We start from the raw sequence: 23487 nt of genomic DNA on the forward strand, positions 1-23487 counted from the left end.
CCAAGAGGAATGGAATTTCCTGGCCTCTGTTAACAGTGCAGTGTCACATAAAATGCACAATTGTTGTGCTTATCCGCTGTACTAAGGATGGAGTCATAGCAGCGGTGCTAAGGCACGCAGGCCCAGCAAAATGTGAGCGCGGAGCGTGTGGAATCTTTTAGTGCGTGCGAAGTGCGCCCTGCCAATATGTTTCTATGTGTCTGCCAGCACAAGAAAGGCTCTTGAGGCCTAGTACAGTACATACAGTGGGAGTGTATCAAGTCTTGAGACATTGCCACTGTATGTACTAGGCCTCAAAAGTGTATTTTGCTAAATCTTGAAGATTTAGCAAAATACACCTTTATTGAACATATAGTAACACAAATACTACAAATCCACATAACAAACAATCAAAAAGGGTCTGTGCCTCCAACCCATGCATTTCCCCCCTCTCCACCTCTTATCCCTCCACCTCCCTCCCAGTGGCGGCGCCAGAGATTTTTCTTTTGGGGGTGCTGTGGGGTAGCTTGACGTTTCATAGAGGCTGCTCAAACATGTAGGGTTTCCCATTAATGTCCCGCGCGCTACAGTGGAATTTTCTACTGCAACACTCCCCACACGCACATGTGTACCCGCGACTGTTACAATGAAGGCTCGATAATCAGCTCACGGCATATAGGTGTAAGCAGGGGTAAAGTGCTATTTTTTACAAGTGTGGGGTGGACCTAACATCCTCTAGGGGGGTCCCCGGAAGATTTCTTTTATATATATATATATATATTGAAGTTAAAAGCATCAATCTGGTGCACTTTGAGAGCAAAATTAAAATGGATACATCTCTCAACACCCATATGAAACAGAACTGTAAACAGATTTACTTTTTCTTTATGGATATTTTACAAATCACTCTCCTTTTAAACTGTATTCTTGTTTTACTGTCATATAGTATTTCATAACTGTTTTTCATTTATTCTCTTATTTTTTTACAACTATAATGATCCTATGAAGGTGTGCCTTGGAAATAATCTTTTACATAATTTGTGACCAAACCGTTTGAGACCCACTGAGATAACTTAGACTAAAGTTAACTATCTAAACACTCAGAGAGTCCTTTAGCTCACCTGAGTCTCTCAGTCTGACAGGAGAGGACTCTCCTCCAGCTTGTTGTGGAAACAGCTCCTTATGTCCGTTAGGGCAGCTAGCTAACCAGATGCTAACAACACGGTCCCTGCTGGCACCGGTGCGCTCTCTCTCTCTCTCTCTCTCTCTCTCTCTCTCTCTCTCTCTCTCTCTCTCTCTCTCTCTCTCTCCTCTCTCTCTCTCTCTCTCTCTCTCTCTCTCTCTCTCTCTCTCTCTCTCTTGCTCAATCACACTAAATGCGCTATTGCCACACACACACAGAGCCGAGCTTGAATGAAACACAGAGACCCAGAAGTACTTGTATTGTAGCATATTATTCTCGAATCAATAATTTTTCAAATTATGAATTTCACACATAAAAATAAAAAAATACATACATTTATTGGGGGTGCTTAGGGGGTGCTATGGCTATCCTAGGGGGAGCTGCAGCACCCCCTAGCGCCCCCCTGGTGCCGCCTATGCTCCCTCTTCCACTTCTCCACCTCTCCTCCCTCCTACCTCTTTACTTCCTTCCTTAGTTTATTTTATTTTTTTGGTGGATGTGGTCATTTATTAGCTGCAGTTACAGGGGAATACACACACGCAGGATAATTGAATGCTCTCTATGGGATCGTACAATTCTCCGCCATTCTCCAGAACTGCTGTGTAGTACAAAATAATAATCACTGGACACATTTGGCTAGCTATACAGTTTAGTTACAGTGATTGTGTAGTGGATTAACTAACTTATTATTATTTTTAATTAAAAATAAATAAATAAATAGCAGCGGTGCGCAAATAGCAGTGCGCAAATAGCAGTGCGCAAATAGCAGCGCGCAAATAGCAGTGTTCAGTTCACTTGTATCGGGGTGAGCTTATTGCTGCTTGATTTTAATTATGTGAAAAAAGGTTACTTTGATTAATAGCAACATACCTCTAGATTGCTCAGAACAGAACTAAATATATGACTCAATGTACAGTATGAGCCTGCAGCTGTTTTTTTCATTTGTTTTTCATGCTAGAATGACTGCTTACAGTCCAGCTGTGTGGCAACATTTTGCTGGAATAAATGTCAGCCAAGCACAGAGGTGCAACACTTAAACCAAACAACATCCTGCAGTCACATTCCTCCAATGGCACTTAACTCAGTAATAACCTCAGGTCAGAACTTAATAAATATGATGAAGTATGTTTATTTATCTTTATTTTATCTCAAGTTCATTGGAAAAATCAGAGTATAAGAGATCATATTCACTATTTCAGATTGTGATACAGACTCCATATAAACCTACATTTAGCGATTTTTTTCTTTCCTCCATATATTCAGGAATGGAATCAGAAACCAACAGAATTACTGCAAATAATAAACTTGCATCTAGGCATTGAGCTTAAATGTTCTGAACAAAGACATCAACTTTTAAATTAGCTATAACATAATACCACTAAGAGAGTAAACTCGTAAGCATCCTTTCCTTAATCCCTTCTGCTTGTGAAGGCAATTTAAATCCAGTGCATACATGGCAGACTACGCTACAACCAACACAAACTGCTAAATAATGAGTAACTGTAAAATGTATCACTACTGTCGTTGTAACAAAAAACGTGTTTCTTAAAGATTATACCTTTATGTATGTAGAGGCAGTAGATCATGCAAACACGCACATTTATAAAGATGTTTTCAGAAGTATTTTTAATCAGGTTTTCCTGGATTATCTTTTAAATAACCAATGTGTGGGAGCTGTCATGCAAACTCTGATGCCGAAGCTTGATAAAAGCAATGTAAGTCAGTGGTCTGCTATGGTTGTGCGATTGCTTACATAGCATTACTGTCACTGGGGAGCGTTAAGCAATACTGAAGCAATATTTCAGATTTTTTAATAAACAGCAACATATTGCACGTCGGGTCTAAAACTAAAGTAGAGACTGACTCACTTTACAAAATAGCATTTATTAAAAGAAAACACATGCCGTTTGCTTTTATTTTCTTCCTCAGTATTTGTAATTCAATGTCTTCTTTGATGTTTCATCATTGCTCTTTATTGAAATTCAAAGTTGTATTTTCCTTATGCCAACTAAAGGAGTTGCCTTCTCTTGGTGGTTTCTTTACTCTTTGAGTCTGATGACCAACATGTATATGGATTATAGAAAACATTTACATCAGAGTTGAGTATTTGTTGTCGGACTTTAATAGACACAGGTTTCCTTATCCAGCCCTATAGTCCTTTACCGTTATTATTTTCAGTTATTATGCTCCAAATATCTGGAACAAACTACCAGAAACCTGCCGGTCCGCTGCAACTCTTACTACTTTTAAATCCAGGCTGAAGACTTTTCTTTTTGCTTTTAATTGAACTATTCATACTGCACTGTAACTTTTATTCATGTATTTTTTCTTTTAATGTTTATTTTATTATCTTTGCTTTTTAATGACTGTTTTTAAATGCCATTTTCTTAATTTCTTTCATTTTTGTAAAGCACTTTGAATTGCCTTGTGTTGAAAGGTGCTATATAAATACACTTGCCTTGCCTTGCCTTTACCCAAACCAGATTAACATTTCCCAGCCAATGTAAACCCCAACCCTGACTAGACGCTTGCATTCAAAAATCGACTTAGCAATTCATTCATCATCAATTGTATTCACCTGTGCTTTCCCTACTTCAGTGTGTCAAAATGTATTTCACGTCAAAAGGCCTATTAGTGAAAAAACGTGGCTCTATTTTGAAATTATGTTTATAAGGTAGTTTATTTATTTTTTACATATTTCTATTGTTAAATCACAAGTGATGACTAATGTGCTACCATTCAGCCCATATGGATTTGTCTAAATGGCAATAACGAATAGTTACTGTCAATTTGTCAAAGATTATTTGCAGGAAAACAAACAACAAGTATGTCTTCACCTTAAAGTGATGCTGACAGGGGGGGCGCGAGAGACCAGGAGGAAAAATGGTTTTGAAAGAAAAATCATAATTTGAAAAATTATTGATTCGAAAATAATATGTGACCTGCTCCATCGAAATCAGTCGCATTGACCCGAAGACACATTTTGAGTTGTATACACTGTTGGAAAGAGGAGATTCCTAGCTTTCTAATGATATCAGGATTGTTTTTGTACTCCAAATATTAAGCAAAATATGTCACATTATATAATGACTATCACCGAGTCTTCATTTTGAGAAAAAGGCCTTTAAAGTTTCCTCCTCTCTGGAATCCATCGATCTGATTGATTATTAGCGGAACAAATGATCAAAATACTACGGAGGGAAGATATTTTCGTTTGGATTACTGGTCTGGGGGAAGCTCGCGAGTGTGTGAGTGTGTGTGTATACGTGTGTGTGTGTTTGTGTAATTTTGCGTTTCTGTGTATTGTTATGCCTGCTGTGACGTTAAAGGGACCTATCATGCAAAATGCACTTTTGTACGTCTTTTATACATGAATATGTGTCCCCGGTGTTCCAGGGAACTCACCAAGTGTCAGAAAACACAACCCTCTCTATTTTCCTCCATACCCAAATCTCTAAAAAAGGGGCTGCAACGGATCTGATAAAAACTGATCCAGATTTGAACACTGTCCTGACGTCAGGACGGTGGCGCTACGGCTATTGGGCCAACTCCACCAATCAGGAGGAGACAGCCACGGCCATTGCCGTTCGAAAGCGCTGGAGACGCTGTAGTACATATGCCAGGCCTGTAAGTGGCACTGTAGTCTGCCACAAAAGCAGCGAAGAAGACTTGGTTACCATGGTTACCCTTCTGTTTATTCTCCGCTGTGGCTGGCTTTCTTTCTGCCTCCCCGAGGCAAGCGTTTGCTCCCGCTGCAATGCAATCCCTCCCCGTCGAGGCAAGCACTGTAATTCTCTCCGGTTAGTCCACCAGCAGATGACAAACACCCACCTCTCCGCTTCTTCCAAGGAACGAGGGGACCGTGCGGCAGAGTTTCAGTTTCAGTTTCTTTCGCCGGTCAAGATGTCCGTTAAAGTTTAAATCTTCCGGACAAAATTAGAAAAGTGCCGGTCAAAGGTCTTCTTTGTTATTTATTGAGCTTTAAAACAAATGAATAACGACTCTATATAATAAAACACGAGGACAGAGATCTCTTTTTCTCCCCCTCTTCTGACAGCCCAGCAGCTGATCAGAGCACGTCTCCCCTCTCCTGCAGGGGGGCGTGGTCAGCAGAATCAGACCCGTAGACAGCAAACAGCACATAGAGCGAAATGAGGCATGGCTAAAATGCATGATCTGTTTGGTATTTTGAAAACAGAAACGTATAAATATACCTTATATAGGTATGGCCCTACAATATATCATTTAAATATAGCATGATAGGTTTCCTTTAAGTTACTCCGTTCTCCGCTTGTAATTATGCCGTTACAAGCTTCAGAGTTGTATTTATCATCTGAATTTGCCGAAACAAGTTTAATATTCTGAAAGCCAAGACTTTGTTTAATTGAAATCAGATGAAAACAAACTGTAACGGGCCCTGCCGTGTTATCTATGATTACTATACGCATTACATTCATAATTTCAGCCGGAGGGAGGGGGGGCGGCACTACGGAACAGCAGAGGGGCGAGTGAGAGCTGTCATCTTCCCTTTACAAGCTTCAAAAATGTATTTATCGTGTGATTTTGGAAATAAAAGTTTCATATTCTGAAAGCCAAGACTTTGTTTATTTAAAATCAAACAAAACACCCGAACCCCGAAAAACTATTTTTTTATGCAAATCCACGTTTATTTTGAAATGAGCCGTTGCGACTTCTGACTGATTTCGATAGAGCGGGTCACATATGATACAGTACAGTACAAGTACGTCTGGGTCTCTGTGTTTCACTCAAGCTCGGCTCTGTGTGTGTGTGGAACGAGCCATTTTGTGTGCGTGCGCAAGCGAGAGAGAGAGAGAGAGAGAGAGAGAGCGCACCGGTACCGGAGATCGTTGTTGTTAGCTTCTGGTGATAGCGAGTTAGTGGCCGGGTCTCAAACGTTTTGGTCACGATTAATGTAAACAATTATTTCCGAGGCACACGTTTATATGATCATTATAGTTATACAAAAATAAGAGAATAAATGAAAAACAGGTATGAAATACTATATGACAGTAAAAAAAGAATAGTGATTTGAAAAATAGCCATAAAGAAATAGTAAATCTGTTTACAGTTCGGTTTCATATGGGTGTTGAGAGATGTATCCATAGATCTCTTCATTTTGCTCTCAAAGTGCACCAGATTGATGCTTTTAACTTCAATATTTAACTCCCCCGGGGGAGCATGCCCCCGGACCCCCCTATGTTAGGTCCACTCCCCACTTATAAAAATAGCACTTTACCCCTGCTTACACGCCGTGAGCTGATTATCGAGCCTTCATTGTAACAGTCGCGGCTACACTGTGTATGTGCGTGTGGGGATTGTTGCAGTAGAAAATGTCACTGTTGCGACCGGTACATTAATGGGAAACCCTAAATGTTTGAGCAGCCTCTATGAAACGTCAAGCTACCCCACAGCACCCCCAAAATAAATCTCTGGCCTGCAACCCCGTTTTGAAGAAATGTGCAGTGCAAAACAGGCTCATTGCTAATGCTAAGACACACTTTTTAGCCAAATATCAGCATTTTCTTTCTTTTCATTTTTTTGCACAGATTGCAAAGTGGCAAAGTATTATAACTGATAGTTCTAGCAAAGGGATTGCACAATTGTATTATGTATTTTTTTTTTTGACCACACAGACTTATGGAGCATTGTTTTATTATCACTGTTCTAGCAAAGGGATTTTTTTATTTCTTTGAAAGGAATGCTCACGTTCATATTGATGTATTTTAATAAATGTTAACTTGGCCCATTACGTGACTAATCTCCAAAGGGGGGGCCTGACAGAAAACGTTTGAGAACCACTGCTGTAAAGGGAGTAAAATAAACAGCACTTGTGCAATAAAAACACAATGATACAAAGTCAAGTTATAATGAGTAAACTGTGGAAATAAATCTGTGTGAGATTGAAGAGTTAGACTCTTTGTTCGCGCTGTGAGCAAGTGTTACATGAAATAATCAGCAACTAGTAGCACGGTGTGTTGTTATTTCTCAGAGTGTTTTGATGAACCGAGGGAGCCCTGGTAATACTTTTAATACAAAGGATTATTGCTTTCTTTGTCTTTGCTCCACGGAACAAAATAAGAATCGACGTGTTTCCATAAACTGAACAATAAGAGGTGTTGTCAGATAACTGAACCTCATGTTGTGAATAAACAGATTTTGTTATAAACAACTGACCCAGAGTAGAGGATTATTCGAAATAAATAAGAAGCAGTACCCGTCTCTAGAATTTGCAGAGCAGATGGCTTGTGCGAAATCTTACCAAATAGTGTACAATTGATCTGCCTCTCTTTGGGATTACAAGATTCTATTATTGGGTGAGTCTTTTGCAATATTTATGCTTTTCACCTCTCTTTGCCCCTGCTATAATTGCCCCCCATGCCCCCGCCGAGTCTCATTGTCAGCCAATCATTCACCGGATGCTAATGAGCAGCTTCCAGCTCTACTGTCCCTCAGATATCATGACCAAAGACTGATGTATCGATCAGGCGAGATTGATCAGGGCAGGGATGATACAGCAACATTACATGATTTATTCAAGTCCTAATATCTCGCGTCAGGATTCCCTCTGGGACTTGGCTGTCGATGCCTCGGGAACTTTCATCATCCATCCAAGTATCAGACCTTCTTCACACACAACAGCTTCAGTTTCACCAGAAGCAAGAGGCGGTGACAGTCTCCACTTTGCCGTAAGACCTCCTGTTTCAACAAATCCTGACAAAATGTAAAAGCTTTCTATATTCATTATGCTGAAAATAGATGACTATTCTTCCTTTCCCTTCTTCTAAATAGCCACATGATTTGCATTCTGTGGATAGGAAAGGTTTTAAGCAATCTTATAAGCTTAAAGGTTTTCCATTTCTCCAAAACAAGACAGTCTTGCTTCAAAATAACAGATTAATATTCAGCTGGGAACTCTAATTTGTGATGCATAGACGAACTCAGTACATGCACGTGCTGTATTTATTCTACTTAAAAGATTTGTTTACAAAATCTCACAATCCTAATGTGCGCTTAATCACAGTCGAATGTCTTCTAGTTGCAGACAGAGAATTTGTTCAGGCTTCAGTGAGACGGTAAAGCAGCCTGTTCTACACAGATGATAGTGAATAGATTCAGGTTTACAAAAAAGAAAAAACGACCATATCATGCCAAAGGCTCTAAAGTCAATTTAATGAGCAGCTGACACAAGAATAAACATTTTAGCCTGTGACCTTCATCAGTGCACCAGGATGCACCTTTTATTCCCGCTGCTAAATCATCCCCCTGGTACACACACACACACACCCACACACACACACACACACACACACACGCACACTGCAGCAAACACACTTTATACACACCATAGAATTACATCGACACTGCTGTTACAAATTCAACTATAATTAAAGAATGTCCCAGGATGGGTTCCTTTATGAAACCTATCTACATTTTAAACGACTATTACAATTATTCCAGGTAAAGTTCAGTTTGATTGTTATTGAAAGCACAAATCAGCCTTGAAACATTTTTGTCTCATTTGATATCCAAGACACATGATTTAGAATGAAAGAAACAGTTTAGTCAAATAACGAGAAATACTTATTTTGGAGGTTTTGTTTCTTTACTCTTGACCATTTTGACCTTCCTAATGTGAGTTGCCCAACTTTATGGATGTACAATCCTAAAATGCTGGAGTACCCCATTCATTTAATTTACCAAGCGCTTTAAAAACAAATAATACATTTGCAGTCTAAGGCATCATTGTTTTGTTTTGTCTTAATGTTATTTTATTGAGTAACGGTCATGATTTAACCCTGTTTCATTACTATTTGACAAACCTAATGCCTGGCCATGTGTAAACTATCGTTATCTTCCTTAGAATAAAGACTCTTTCGTCTGTTTCCTATTCCATAGTATTCTTTCCAACCATTTAATTTATGTAATCTTGTTTATATTTCAACTTGTATTATTATTATTACTACTACAAAGAATCATCTCAGTATTTTCCATCTGAGATAGCCTTTTTGTTTCTCTCACAGAACATTTTGTTCCCTAACATTACCTATTTATGCCATTGTGTATAAAATGTCAGTGCCCTAATGAACAGGAAGTCTCCCGGTGGCTAGGGGAGAGTTTGTTCAGGCTTCAGCGGGCCGGTGGTGCAGGCTGTTAGCCGCAGCTGGCAGGGGAGCGCTCCTTGTTGTTTTTGGGGGGCTTGAGGGCAGGTGAGCTTCTGTCAGAGCAGAGGATGGGTCAGGCCCGTGATGCGTGTGGCATGTTGTTGGTTCAGCTGATGAGGAAGGGAAGAGGGTCAGCGGTACCTCCCAGGCTTCCCATTCCCCCCCCCCCCCCCCCCATCCCATCTGTCCTGCACTGACAAGCTGTGAGCAGAATAACAAGTCAGCATCTGTCCAGTAATGAGGTCCCCACTCAGCATCAAGATATCAGATGCTAACAGGTAGATGATGATAATAGTGTAACCTCATCACTCCCTGTAATCACATGCTTCTCTACAAAGCCCTCTTAACAATAATTACAATACACTTTTGCATTCTGAATGCAAAGACATCATATCCAATGTACTACACTTATGGCAGTCACAACTGTTCTGGGGAGAAATGATCATCATATGGACAAACGAATTGAGCCATGTAGCTTCAGGAGTGAGCATGTGAATCGATCAGGCTAGGCGAAAGCTCAGCAAAGCTTTCAGCTTTAGTATAGGTCAAGTTCAGCAGTCCATGTTTCACCTTATTGAGACTTTTTTTGTGACAGTGGAATGACACCACTCCTTTTTCTCTGCATTAAGTGCAGAGAGTTGGGGATGGAGCAGTGAGGTTATAGCCCTGCACCAAGACCATTAGCAGGAGGAAACAGCCAGCCTAGCTACTGCAACGTTGGAAAATGTGCCTTCCGACAACTCTAAGACTCATTTTGTACCATTCATGGGTTTGTGTCTGCAACTACAGTTCTGATTGCCAGATGTGGTCGGTTGGTTATATTTCACAATGAAAGTATAAAATAAATGTGGTGGAGTAAAAGTACACGATTTACCTATAATAATGGAGTTGAAGTACAAAGTAAAAAATGTAAATACTCAAGTAAAGTACAAGTACCTCAGAATTGTACTTAAGTACAGTACTTGATTGTATTTGTTTTGCATTTCCATCATCACATTAGTCTATAATGATTTGTTACATAACATATTTATTTTACATAAAATAAAGCAATGTTTATTCTGTTTTCAATTTGTTTAGTTTTTCCCTTAAAAATAACAAAAAGAACCAATTAAAATACTGTTAAAGTACTGGATCGATAAGCAGTATCGGTAAGAGTAGTAGTACCGTTAAAATCTTAACGATACCCATCCCTATTCAGAGTTGCTAATAGTAGAGCTTTGTTTCTACTGGTTTGCTAGCTAATAACAACGTCACTCCAGGTCTATACTTAATGCTCCTTTATAGTTACAATTGTTTTCTCTCCCCACCTCACAACATGACCTCTCAAAGAGTTATTTTTTTTCATTAAGAGGCTGTAAGGAGTGTGTTATTTATAATAAACTACGTATATTGTAGATGTTTCACATGAATGGATTTTTTGTTCAGAAAAGATTCAACTGGTGACATTTAGCTTTTGTTCCACTTGATTATAGGAAAAAGGACATTTATTTCATATTTCATGCAGGATCAGTTTTGAGAACTAAAAAGTGCACTCGGGAGCAGGCAGCAAAGTCTCGCCTCAGCTACCTGCTCTGCTGCTCTGACCTTCAGCTGTGAAGGCAGATCCTCACTTTTTCGCAAGTGGATTATTGGGTGGCCTTTTTTAACAGCCAACTTTTAGAAATTCTCTTCTTAGATCAATAATTTCACATGTACAGTACTTCCATTTTTTTGTTCTTGTAGAAATGTAATTGCAAGGTGTTCTGTAGAAAATATTGACATTCATCAGGCAACAGGAACAAGACACATTGATGCCAAATGTAACCCTCTGCATGTTCTGGCACATATTTTAGGTCTCCGGAGAAGTTATGGTATATGCCCAGTTTCTCTACCTCTAGCACCTCTGACACAGGGGTCACGTTCAGTGTTTACTTTTTTTCTCTGTTTTTGCATACAGATATTGAGGGTGTGTATGAGTAATATGATACATTGCCGCATGAAGCAGCGTGCTGTGTGTGGACTTGAAGAGAAGTGGTCCTCAGGGCAATGAAAAAGAATTTCACTGAACCCTGCTCTTTGCGCTCATGTGCAAAGCATGGCAATTCCTCAGTCCACTGCACAAGCTTCCCATATTTTTCTCTCCCCTTTGGGCAGTGTGTCCTTACATATGCAGAAAAATGAGTACCCATATGGGCCATCAAAAGATAGTGCAACCTTTAATAATGAGAGCACTTATTGGGCAGTGGAACCTCTGACTTTCATCTGCTATTATAACATGCTAGCAGAATTTGTGCTCGCCAAGCCTGAACCAAGCTACTGGACCACACCATGTCCAGTCTCAGCATTAATGAAAGCTGATATGATACCTAGCAAGCTACACCAGTCCTTTCAGCATTGTCATAGTGATTAAAACTACTGTAAAAAGGGTTCTGAATTTGTAATAAAGTGGTGAGGGAAAGCCTCAACATTCCCTCCTGTAGTTTAACAGTAGAATTAGGCTAATCCCAAAACACAAATGTACACATTTAGATTGTAGGGGCTTGCATTGGGATGCACAATATGTTATTTTTTTGGCACAAAACACAATAATTACCGGCTTCTCATGCCAAGATGAATGATTAAGTATTCTATAGCTCTGACCTAGCCAAATCTAAACAACACCACTATAGTTAACACAGCAAAAAGAGGTCTATATCCTCACATGTTCATTTAGTTTTTCTCTCTAGTCAGTGTTTTTCTTCTCCTTCTACTCTCCTTCTTCTTCTTCTTCTTCTTCTTCTTCTTCTTCTTCTTATTTGAAGGTATAGATCATATGTAGTTTGAACAAGCACTTTAATCATTATGTCTCTCCATGTGTTGAGCCATGTCAGGTGCCATTGTTTAATATAAACAACTTTTCGGTTTGCATATGTTTTTTACTTTAAATATTTTCCTCAATTATTAAAACCCCTAGTTGGTAGCCAGTTATATTTCATCACTTTTGCTTGCCAAAAAAACGGTCATTGTGTTTCAAAGATAACTATGATTACAAAATAATATGTTCAGTCTTATACTCACACTGTAAATTGTCTTTTATCTTCATAACACTACATTGATAATTACATATGCTCTTGGCTTATGTAGAAAGTAAACACTGTGTCATCCACATGACCTGGATAGAAAGCCATGATGTTCACTAACCATCTGCACTGAGGGGAACACAGCCAAGCAGCGCTGAACAACCATGAAACCACTTTGTGGCATTCATGGTCACATATATTACCATACAAATGAAATGTTAATTTTGTTTTAAACATTTCTTATTCATTTATAATATAGGAAATGCACTCAGTTTGCCACACACTACTTACACTTACCGTAGTATATATAAATAGATAGATCGACTTAGCAGGACACAGAGCACATAAATTCACTTTATACACACTACACTATACTAATAGACATTAAAGCGGACCTATAGTCCCTTGATGTAGGTAGTGGAATGATTTCAGCAATGTACAGTGAAGCCAGCCCTCCGGATTGTTCTGTAACTACAGCTAAAGGGAGGACTATAAAGCAGCAGGGATGTCTAGCGGGCGGTCTGTTACGTGTTATTGGTGAAAGCAGGAGAACAATAATTTTGGCAGCTGCATGTGAAATGTTGGGGTCTGTGTTCTCTTTGTAATGAAAAAACTAAATAAGCATGGGGAAAATGCAAATAGTTTCACAAATGAAAGCCCAGGAATAAGTTCTTGAATCCACGATTGAGTTGGCATTATTGCACTTCCTGTTCCCTCGTCTGGAAGTTAATATTAATTATAAGGGATGGAATCGAACAGAAAATTGTATTTTTGGCGACAAACCAGTACGATGCTAACTTTTGGGTTAGTCTTAACAATATGTAATTCCTGCATCACGCTGTAACACATTGGACGTGGCCATTACTTGTCATCCTGTCATTATACATGCTCCTTTGAAATGTGACTGACAGGTCTGCATTGAGACTGGCTGTCATCAGCTGCTTAGTGAAGTCTGATCTTTGTTCTGGTTTTGCTCCAGATATAACCATCGAGCGGTGAGCTCAGTGGGATTGTGTTGGTGGGCACTTCCATGTATGTCATAAAGATCTCTTTGCATGTGCAGCACTCTTATATATGCACTATTGGTGTATATAGTACATGTATTGTAAATAAGACTTTTTGTGTTAATTGTAGCTCTAGCAACTGAGGCTAAGACACTTCACAACATGTTTATACTGAAAAGCCTCCAGTAAACAAAGCTCTACCCAAAGCAGGTACATGCAAGCAAAGCAATACAATATATTTAGGTGAAACCATTACATTCATTTTCATAGGAGAAGTTGAATATGAAAAAAAGGGCACTGTTTTAATATGGGCTTTCAACCCCAAAAGTCCATGCAAAAGCTGGATCTAGTTATCAAATGCAGATCCAGGAGAAGAGGAAGGGAACAATAAATGGCTTTATAAACAAAGACATTATTGACTTTATTCACCCAATTAGCCTTCAGTACATTTTCTCATTAGAGAGCAACGGGTCAATCAAAAGTTTCCTCTCAGTGCGCTGAGCTCAGTCTCTTATGTTAGCTCATGGAAAAAAAGAGCAAATATCAGCCTTCTGTCTGCAGCCTCTGCACCTTCAAATATGAAACATCGAGAAAAACAAGAAATACAATATTTTGTGGCTTTTATGCAAATATGACATTTCCCCTGCCGGTTCCACAGAGCCAGGTTCTCTGTTGACCGCAGATACCCGCATGTGTTAGTGCTGAGGTGGCAGCAGCCTCTGTGGCATCGAGTCTTCATTATTTGTTATCAACACATTAATACCTGTCAAATAAAAATCACACACATGCACGTCTGAAAGTTCAGCTGTCTGCACCAAATCTGTGGGAAGCGAACGTCAAATCTATCAGTGACCAGGCCTATCTCCTAGCTGCACCTTCAGGAACGAGTTGCAGCGCATAGATAGCTCTACTAATAATTGAATGCTGACAGTTTTAATGTCATTTGTTATTCACATTCAAAGTTGTAACTGCAGTGTTTATTGATGATTTAAAATATCTCTGTCAGCTGCTTTTTGAAGGACATGCGCACAAAGAAAGCTCGAAGTAGTGATTAAATATTGATAGATATTTCCCTGCATTTGATCTCATTGCAGTTCAATGTTCGAGCTAACACGTAACCAGCTCATCATCAATAAATACCTTCTGCAGTTAAAGCACCTTTCATGATATCTCTTTTATATGTGACATTATCTGTGACTCATTTCATGTAATGTCATTAAAGATCCACTAAATGTACAAACCTGCCTTAAGCAACACACGTTTCTTAAGATAATCCAATTGAATCTATCTTTGGAACAATTTCAAGACTGTTGGAGACATGTGGCTTTTCTACGATAAAATCAGCACACATTTAATCCATATTTGTTGACATACCTTTGGAACAACTATCTAATCAGTTAAATATTGTCAAGTAAAATCGTTAACACATGCATTTTAACATAAAATGTAAAGATAGTAAGCATATTTTGGGTAAAAAAAAAAAGATCTGCTAGTGTGGCACTACACATCAGATCTGCTGTTTTATTATTAGCGTGCTCGCTTTCAGAGACGCTGTGTTTTTAAGTAGAAAAATATGGAAAGTGTCCTCAGTACCTCAACTTTCACAGTCACAAACATCCATCAAAATGTTGCCACGAGCACCCTTTCCCTCATATTGTAAAAAAAGGAACCCGCAGGAAACACACTTTTGACTCTTAATTGATGTGGAACGCATTCATTGCCATAGAAACAGAAGTCAGAATTCTTCTTAAAGTTCCTCCTTTCATTGTTTTTAAACACTCTGCACACCTCACCATATTAAGTACCAACTTACTACTCCTATGGACAGAGATGGGGTCGTTACTAAAAAAAAAGTAATATATTACATATTACTTTGATCGCATTTTAACGCGTTCCACCCAACTCTGCCTATGGAATACAAATACATATTTTATGTTCTATTGAAACAATGCTATCCATCTGACATGGGTATATGATATTAGTCTTCAGGAGTATAGTGCAGAGTTGGTTTCTTGGCTGATGCTGCACTTGTTGCTTTGAGCTGCCTTTTATAAAGCAAAGGTTCCAAATCAAGCGCTTGAAATCCTGTGGTTTGAAAAGGAACAATGATAGAATATTGAGCAGAAACCCGCAAGAGCCAATTATAGCAAGACTTGAAAACATCGAATGTGGGGTACATGAGCGGAAGAAAAACATGGAAACCAGAAATATAACTTGTGTCTCCTGAGCCAGGTGGACAGTTTGCATGAAGAACATTCAGTAGCATGTAAATGCATCTTTTATTTAGACAACAACACAATGATAAGCCTCCATTTACATTTTTTTCTGAAGTTATGTTTTATCCAAGACCACATGCCTGCCGTTGAAGCTGATTTTTGGAATTGCCCTAGATGCTAAACAGTTGTACGACAACTTCTGTGACGTAAGGCCCTAAATACTTTTTCCCATTGACTTACATTGGGACAGAGATGTCTGTAAATCAGCAAGAGCTCATCAATAAGGTAAATAAACTACCCAGCACGAACAAACTCAAGTGCGCATGCTTTATAAGCAAAAGGCCCCGGATGGAGTGGATAGTTTCTGAATCTACAGTCGCTCCTTTCTGGGCTTCATTCGTCACTGAGTAACTCTCACAGGGAATGGCTGGAGCCCTGCCTCAGACTCTATATCCAGTTGTCTTTATACATCCATGCTTTGATCACATTCCTGTGATTCCCTTGAATCACCCCTCTAAAAAGTTCAGTATAAACACAAAGTGTGTGTGTTCCCGTATCTTGAATATATCGTTTGATGTGTGCATTATATAATTACAATTTTACAAATCAGGTACATTTGCAGTTATGTCTGTCGTGTTCCATGTTTATAAAAGGAACCTTTTCGTGTCCTGATTAGAGGAACCAGGGTCTACATTAAGTCCCCCTAACCTAAAATATTCCCTGTTTCAGGGGGTTTAGTTCTGATACATCGTTCAGGACAGGGCTCCGTGGCTGTTTATTGATATATTTTCTTTTAATGTGAAGCTCTGTAGTTTATTTCTATTGTTCTATCCTCCCCTGTAGTGTTACTGAATTATACCATTTCTTAGATTCAGGTTTAAATGTATATTACTTTATTTGTGAAAATACCTAAAAACAAAGAAAATTGATTGATGTTACTCGGTTAATTTCGGTTAGATGTCTCTGCCCTAAACCATCATTCTTACATTTTTTGGACAGTGAGTTGATTATTTATTAAATGTCCGTAGTGCATTTTACATGAAAGACCACAGAAATGTCCAATACTGTAGGTGGAGCTTTTGGACGACATGATGAAACTTTCAGCCTTTTCTTTTAGGGAGGGCATCTCCAACTACTCCAACCAATGTTAGTCCTCTCAAGAGCATTTTCATTCACAGAGGAGCCTTGTAATGTAAAAGAATGAAAGCACTCAGAACATGGCATTGATACACTGCATTAGATTTGAATTCATACTACTTATAAGGTTGTCAGAAGTGACCTTGAAGCCCTACATATAAACCTTGCTAAAGTATGTGTATTGTAAATGTTCCTGCAAAATGAGACAGTGTGGAAAATAACTTGAAGGTCAGCGACATTTAATCCATTGAATCTCATTTTTAGGGCACCAAACACAAAACAGGCCTGGGATTTAGAGTGTTATTGGCTCTGACAAACAAACATAATGCCATGCACTCCTTGAATGGTTTTCATGTGCCAGATGTGCCTGCGTGTTTTTTATTCACATTTGGTATTTAGTCATGGCGTGGACTGTGAGCTTTCATTTCCTCTGTGAGACTGTAAATAAGCCTAGCATCCTCTGGGAGTGACTACATAAAACACTCTGTGGTTAGCAGACCTCAGTGCCTGCCAGAGGCATAGCTAAACCATGGGCGCTTCACTTCCATGAGGTAAAGGCAATATCCTAGATATCTCTGTTTATCTAGCAGAACAACACACCATCAAAAACACACACCTATAAAACAAAGGTATAAAAATCAAATGTCTGAGTCACTGCTATGAAAAACAAATGTAAAGGAAGATGGGTAGTAGGGACATATTTGTTTTGTTCCTGAAGATAATCCTTGAGACAAAAGATTAATTACAAACATTGTATTTCATTCAAATCAACGTATTCTTATATTGTATTTTTTATTTAGTGATTGAGAATGACATACATTTCCTTTTATTTACCAAACCATCAAGAGAGATTTATTTTGGACCCTTATACATTCTGCACTCTTTTAAGTGATCTCATATTTCTGATCGTCTCTCGGGTTTTAATTGGTATATGTGTGTGTGTGTGTGTTCGTGTGTGTTCGTGTGTGTGTGTGTGTGTGTAGCGCTTGAATTCACTTTTAAATATGCCTTTTCTCTAGAGGTCTCAGCCCCTTGTGATGTGAATGTGACCCGCATGACTAATTCCATTTAAAGGGGAATAACATGCATTAGGGCTCTCACTTTTCTGCCTTGCATTTGCATAATTTTGTTTGGCAACTTGGAAAAGAGCCATTAACAGCACTAAGACGCACATTTTAAAGGATGGGGCCGGAGTCAGATCAATACTTTATTTCAACATCTTCAGCAACGTCGGGGTGCAGATCAAGAGGCATTCACTAATTCAAATGCGTGCACGTTACTGTGATGCTCCCATTAGTTCCTGATAAGAAAACACCGCTGCACTGCCTCTCTTAATCTCTGACAGACACGTTCCCTCGATCAATAGTCTTCTACTTTTTTGTTGACAAGATTGATTGCCAGCAGTCCCTTGTGCTCGATTCCACTTCTCGCGCCCCTCATTATTGTTTCAATTAGGCATTCTCTAGAGACCTTATTGGGGGTGGCTTTTAAAATGCGCTGACCCCCTGCACGTCAAACACCGGATGTTCAGCAGCACAACCTTTGACACCAACTTTATTCAGGTCAAGAAGTGGAAGCGCGTCCAAACAAGTGGATTATGCAGGAGGGGGGAGGGGGGGGGGGGGGGGGGGGGGGGGGGGGGGCAGGGCAGTCTGCGGGAAGCGCTGGGATGACCGGGGGAAGTTACGACTCGCGCCAGTGAGGAGGAAATAATCACAATGTTACCTTCTCATGAATTATTAAGTACCCTGTGCCTATTTTAGTCCGACTGAAAACGCTGCATTTTCATCTATGGGTCTTGCAGTGTGCAAGGGTGTTTTTTTTATTTGACAGCTGTATTACTGCTGATAAGCGAGACTGTGTGAGCTGATCAAGTAGTGAGACAAGCAGTCAGAGCAGTAGCAGCACAGCAGCAGCAGCAGCAACATCAGCGCTCGAGTCACTAGGAGCCGCGGCGGCAGAAGCAGCAGCACTATCAGACACAGCAGAGGCAGCAGCAGCAGCAGCAGCAGCAAACTCTCTCCTCTCTTTTCCTCATCTTTCTGTAGTTGTTCCCTGCTCAGAGGATAAAAGCCCAGGAAGTAGGAGGGAAGTGGTTCAGGGCTGAAAGCTGCCATCAAAAACAAAACCCTAAACGCAGACCTGGCTGCCCCCATGCCTATCGAATTTGTTTGCAAAATCAAATTTGCAGAGGAGGATGAGAAGCAGAAAAACAAGCAGGATGGGGACAAGGAAAGCCTGATCGAGGAGAGCTGCACACCTCCGGTTAAGGACTTGGCTGGGTTTGCCAACTCCAGCTCTCTCCATGGGATTAATCACATCTTTGTCTCTGGTCGCCTGGGCATCCGGCAGACTCTCTGGGCTCTCGCCTTTTTGACTTCCCTGGCGCTTTTTCTATACCACGCAGCCAAGTGTGCCATCTCTTACCTGGAGCACCCTCACATCACATCTCTGAATGAAGAAGCGACCCCGGAGATGGTTTTCCCCGCCGTGACCATCTGCAACATCAACCGCTTCCGCTTCTCCGCACTCTCTGACGCCGACATCTACCACCTGGCTAACTTGACGGGGCTGCCCCCTAAAAACAAGGATGGCCACAAACCCCATGATTTAATGTATCCTGCCCCTGACATGCAGGACATCTTCAACAGGACAGGACATCAGTTAGATGAGATGCTCAAGAGCTGCAACTTCAGTGGACAGAACTGCTCTGCGGAGGACTTCTCTGTGGTGAGTGAAAAAGTTTCTCAAAGTTAAGCCTATGCCAGACTCTTATCATATTAAAGACTTCATCACCATTTATTGGTTTCATCAAAACTTTTTGTAATAAATAAGTAAAGTAAAATACACATCTATACATTCTGGGGAATCATACAAATGTAACTTTACTAGACTTCTTTTGTTCATACAAAACTACCAATAAACATGAAGGCAAAATGAATACTTGAAGGCGAGAGGAATTTTAATTCTCTTTGTGCGTGCGCTCCTCTCCAGGGGCCATGTGGTCCCCACGATACATTTCTGCATGCAAGATTCATCACTTTGGCTCAGTCATGGAGCTGTGTTTCTTCTCACTAAGTTCCAGGCAGCAACAGTGCTTCTCTCCAGCCGTGTGTTTGAGCCTGTTCTGTCAAAAGAACAAAGGCTGCTCCCGGAGAAGAGAAACTGAGAGATGTCGTATGTGGTTGTATACTTTTCCAAGGCAAACTGTGCCTTAATGCTGCCTCCAACTCCGGTAGCTGGGAGTGCGTGGCAACAAAATAGTAATGGAAAAAAAACGGGTCCCTTCATCCCCGCTTTTCCATCTCCCCCTGTCGCTACCACTCTCTCTTTCTGACATTGCAGAGCAGCTGCCTCGCCCCCCCCTCTCTCTCTCTCTCTCTCTCTCTCTCTCTCTCTCTCTCTCTCTCTCTCTCTCTCTCTCTCTCTCTCTCTCTCTCTCTCTCTCTCTCTCTTGTACCTTTCAGGGTGGAAGGAGTAATGCTTCTTCAACGTTGTATTTCAATCTTGCTGCTGTTAGGATTAAATATTTAAAGACAGACATACATGATTTTTGCATTAGCAAGATTGACTAAAAGGAATAAAACAATTTCCGTGTGTGAGATGGAGAGAGAGGAAGAAAGGGGGGGCGGGGGGGTCAGGTGAAAGAGGGAGAGTTTGTGCCCGTGTTCTGTGCACTATTTATTAAAGGCACTGTCCTTGCAGGAGATGGATTTCCCCATCTCTCCTGCAGGAACAGGAATATGCAATTGCTTTAGTGATGATAAAGTGCAGGTGTCAAGTCTTAATAGGGTATGTTGAACATTGATTCGCTCACCTTCCTGAGACCTTAAGATTCTGTCTTATCACAGGGGTGCCAAATTACACCAAAGAAATAATAACATCATTCTCATTTGGTCTCTCTAACAGCGTATTTATTTTTTCCTTCTTGTCTTTACGGCAGCCCTTCACATGGAGACGCAACATTTCCTGTGATGTAACAAAAGGATTTCTCATTTGTTCTATCAGGCAAAAGAAAATGTCTCCTCGGAGGAGCTTAAAAGTTTGACTAAATTCAGTCTGAGCAACGACATGGCTCTAAAAGTTTAAAATGTGCTTGTAGCACGTTTGACGGCGATGTCGTCTGACACTTTGGCGCTCATTCTTCCCAGAGTACATTAATTAGCAGACAATTCTCACATCCAGGAAATGTCTGTCCCCTGTCAGTCTGTGATGCGACGTGTAGCTCTCTTTGGACACTGGGTGACTTCCTCACAGATTAAGATCCTGTTGAAAGTTCCCAAGCTGCAGTTTCCTCTCTGTCGGCTATGTGATCTGCATTTTTCGGGGACTGTCAGTTCGATTTGTTTCAGGCTACTTGCTGCCTCCACGCATGACAAATCACTTAGTCCGAGTCCTGGTGGAGGACAAAACTGGGAGTGCATGGGGAGAAATGTCTGGGATCTGTGGGTCACACGCATTGCTCGTGTTAGTGTGTATTTTATGTCTACAAATCGGCCATCATTTGTTGCAGCAAGGAAAGCCATTATTACAGGTGGTGTGCCATTAATCACATGCAAGAACAGAGCCACATGCACGCACATATGAAAGTCTCCCGCACGCATCGGTCGTTATTTGTCCTCTCATGGGGCCCTCCTTCTGGAATCGGCTTATTGTAATTTGTTTTTTATCCGATTGATCATTCTCGCAGCTCCAGATGTTTCATTTTGGCAATAACTACTTGGATAGGGGTCTCTCGGGAAAATTGCATGATGAATTATAATTGAAATATTTTCTGACATTTAAGCTTCTACTGTAAAGAGACTAGTGTAGTGGAATAGTCTTTTATTCCCCAATAATTTAAAGTAAGCGCCTAGAATTTAGTTTATCGTAAATGCAAAACTTACTGTCCCAAATGTGTGCTCTAAAATACTTGAACATTAAAAAACATCCATGGTGTGAATATTTTTCCCTCCCATTTCAGGTTATTAGTTTATTGCAGAAAATCATTAATTGGCTTCTCTGCATTCACTGCTCAGAAGATTTAAATAAATACAAGTCTCAGGGCGCGAACACAGTTGTCTTGCTGCTCTAATTTATGGCAAGAAAATACATAATCACATAGCAGAGGAATTTGTTTTCCCCTTCCCAGCATCGTGGACCGGCGTGATTATTTGACGTATGTAATAAGGCCATTCTTTATAATTAAAGATTACATTATTGACTTGGATTAATCACAGAAGATAAAGCTGATTCAACAAGCCATGAATAAATAGATTATTTCTCTTCCAGTCTAACTCTGAATAATTGTTCATCTATTGTGTTGTGCTGTCGCAGAGATGAGCAGCGAGCCCTTTGGCTTTTTTTAAACACAGCTCTGAATTGGTTTGCTCTGACGCTCAGCTGTGTTTGCTGCTGCATTATCAGATTTTGCTCTCAGCAAGGACAGATTCCTTCTGCATATATTCATGGAGATAACTAAACAGTTATAAGGGTGGCATCCGAGGTGAGCTATAAAAACCTGGGTTAACGGGACAGCGCTGAGGAGCACTCAACCTGCAATCTGTCATTACACTGACGGAAGCCCCTCTTGTGTGTTTATAGATAATTGTAAGTTTAATAGTCTAAGCCATAGATGATGATCACCCCCCTCCCCCCCTCGTTTGTCCTATCCTTCACACTGGGATGAAATCTTAAACCACATAAATGTATATCAATACTGTGAACAAATGGCACACAAGAGACATCATTGTGAGTTGATCTCAATAAGTGCACTGCCCTTGTGTGGTTGATTAGAAAAAAAGAAAAGCGCAAAGGAACATATTTGCAGCCTGATTAAGAAAATTAATAAAAAAGCTGTGGCCACAATTGCGCTTAAACCTAGAATAATGAGTATGAGGAGAGCAGCGCAGTGTGGTGTGTGTGAATCATGTCTACCTGCAATGTACATTTTAGGACTTTGAGGTGCAATCATAAAGAGATAAATCACTAAAAGTAAAACATGTCTGGTACAACCCCATATTTTTATTGCACAACAAGTTTTAACATTTTCCTACGGTGCTGAAGGTCACACCACTTGTCGTTCCGCTTCTCGGTGTGTGGTTTCAGAGCATCTGTGGATAGATACTTGAGTTTGATTGCCGCCGTAACCACAAGAAGAACATCCTGTTGGCGTTGTCTGTGCATCCTGCTCCAAAGCCTGGGGATCATTCTCAGTTCCATATATGTGTTTGTGAAAATGTGTGAAAATGTGCTCTCTACTGTGAGATTGACACGCACTTCCCGGCTGGGTCTAACATCTGCACACACCCCTTAACTTAGTACACCCACGCAGACGTTCACCTAGCTTCCCGCCTTCCCCCTGGTGGAGAGCGAGGAGTGGAAGCGTGAAAGTGACCCGCTATCTCGACCGACTCCGGCTCCAACAGCCTGTCAATTAGCCGTCTACAGTTCCGCCGCTGTGGGTGTCCCCGCAGCTTAGCATGCTGTGTGATATCGGATCCACACACCCAACCTTGGAGGCCGTTATTACATCCCCACAACCCAAAAAACAAATACACACTCTTTTTCTATTTATTTTCTCTCAAAATGCAAAAACAAATAAATGAAAATTGATCCAATATGTTTGGAAGCTAAAAAGAGGATCCTGCTTTTTCAACCCACCATATTCCCGCTGCACTCCTCCTCCTCCTCCGCTCAGAGGAAGATGAATTACGGTGCAATTGGTCGACTGCACCTCCTGATATGCATCACCACTGTCTAATCAGA

General features: G+C 40.4%; 1 protein-coding gene across 2 annotated transcripts in view; it reads left to right on the forward strand.

Moving 5' to 3' along the window:
• The first annotated feature begins 18732 nt into the window (after positions 1-18732).
• The window catches only part of asic4a (acid-sensing (proton-gated) ion channel family member 4a), an 83651-nt gene continuing 78896 nt past the window's right edge, over positions 18733-23487 (forward strand). For both annotated transcript variants that reach the window (XM_034134438.1, XM_034134439.1), the window contains exon 1: positions 18733-19470. In XM_034134438.1, coding sequence (XP_033990329.1) covers positions 18895-19470 — 576 coding nt within the window. In that variant the 5' untranslated portion in view covers positions 18733-18894. The remainder of the gene's footprint in view (positions 19471-23487) is intronic.

Source organism: Trematomus bernacchii, unplaced genomic scaffold, assembly GCF_902827165.1.
Source record: "Trematomus bernacchii unplaced genomic scaffold, fTreBer1.1, whole genome shotgun sequence".
Lineage (NCBI taxonomy): Eukaryota > Metazoa > Chordata > Actinopteri > Perciformes > Nototheniidae > Trematomus > Trematomus bernacchii.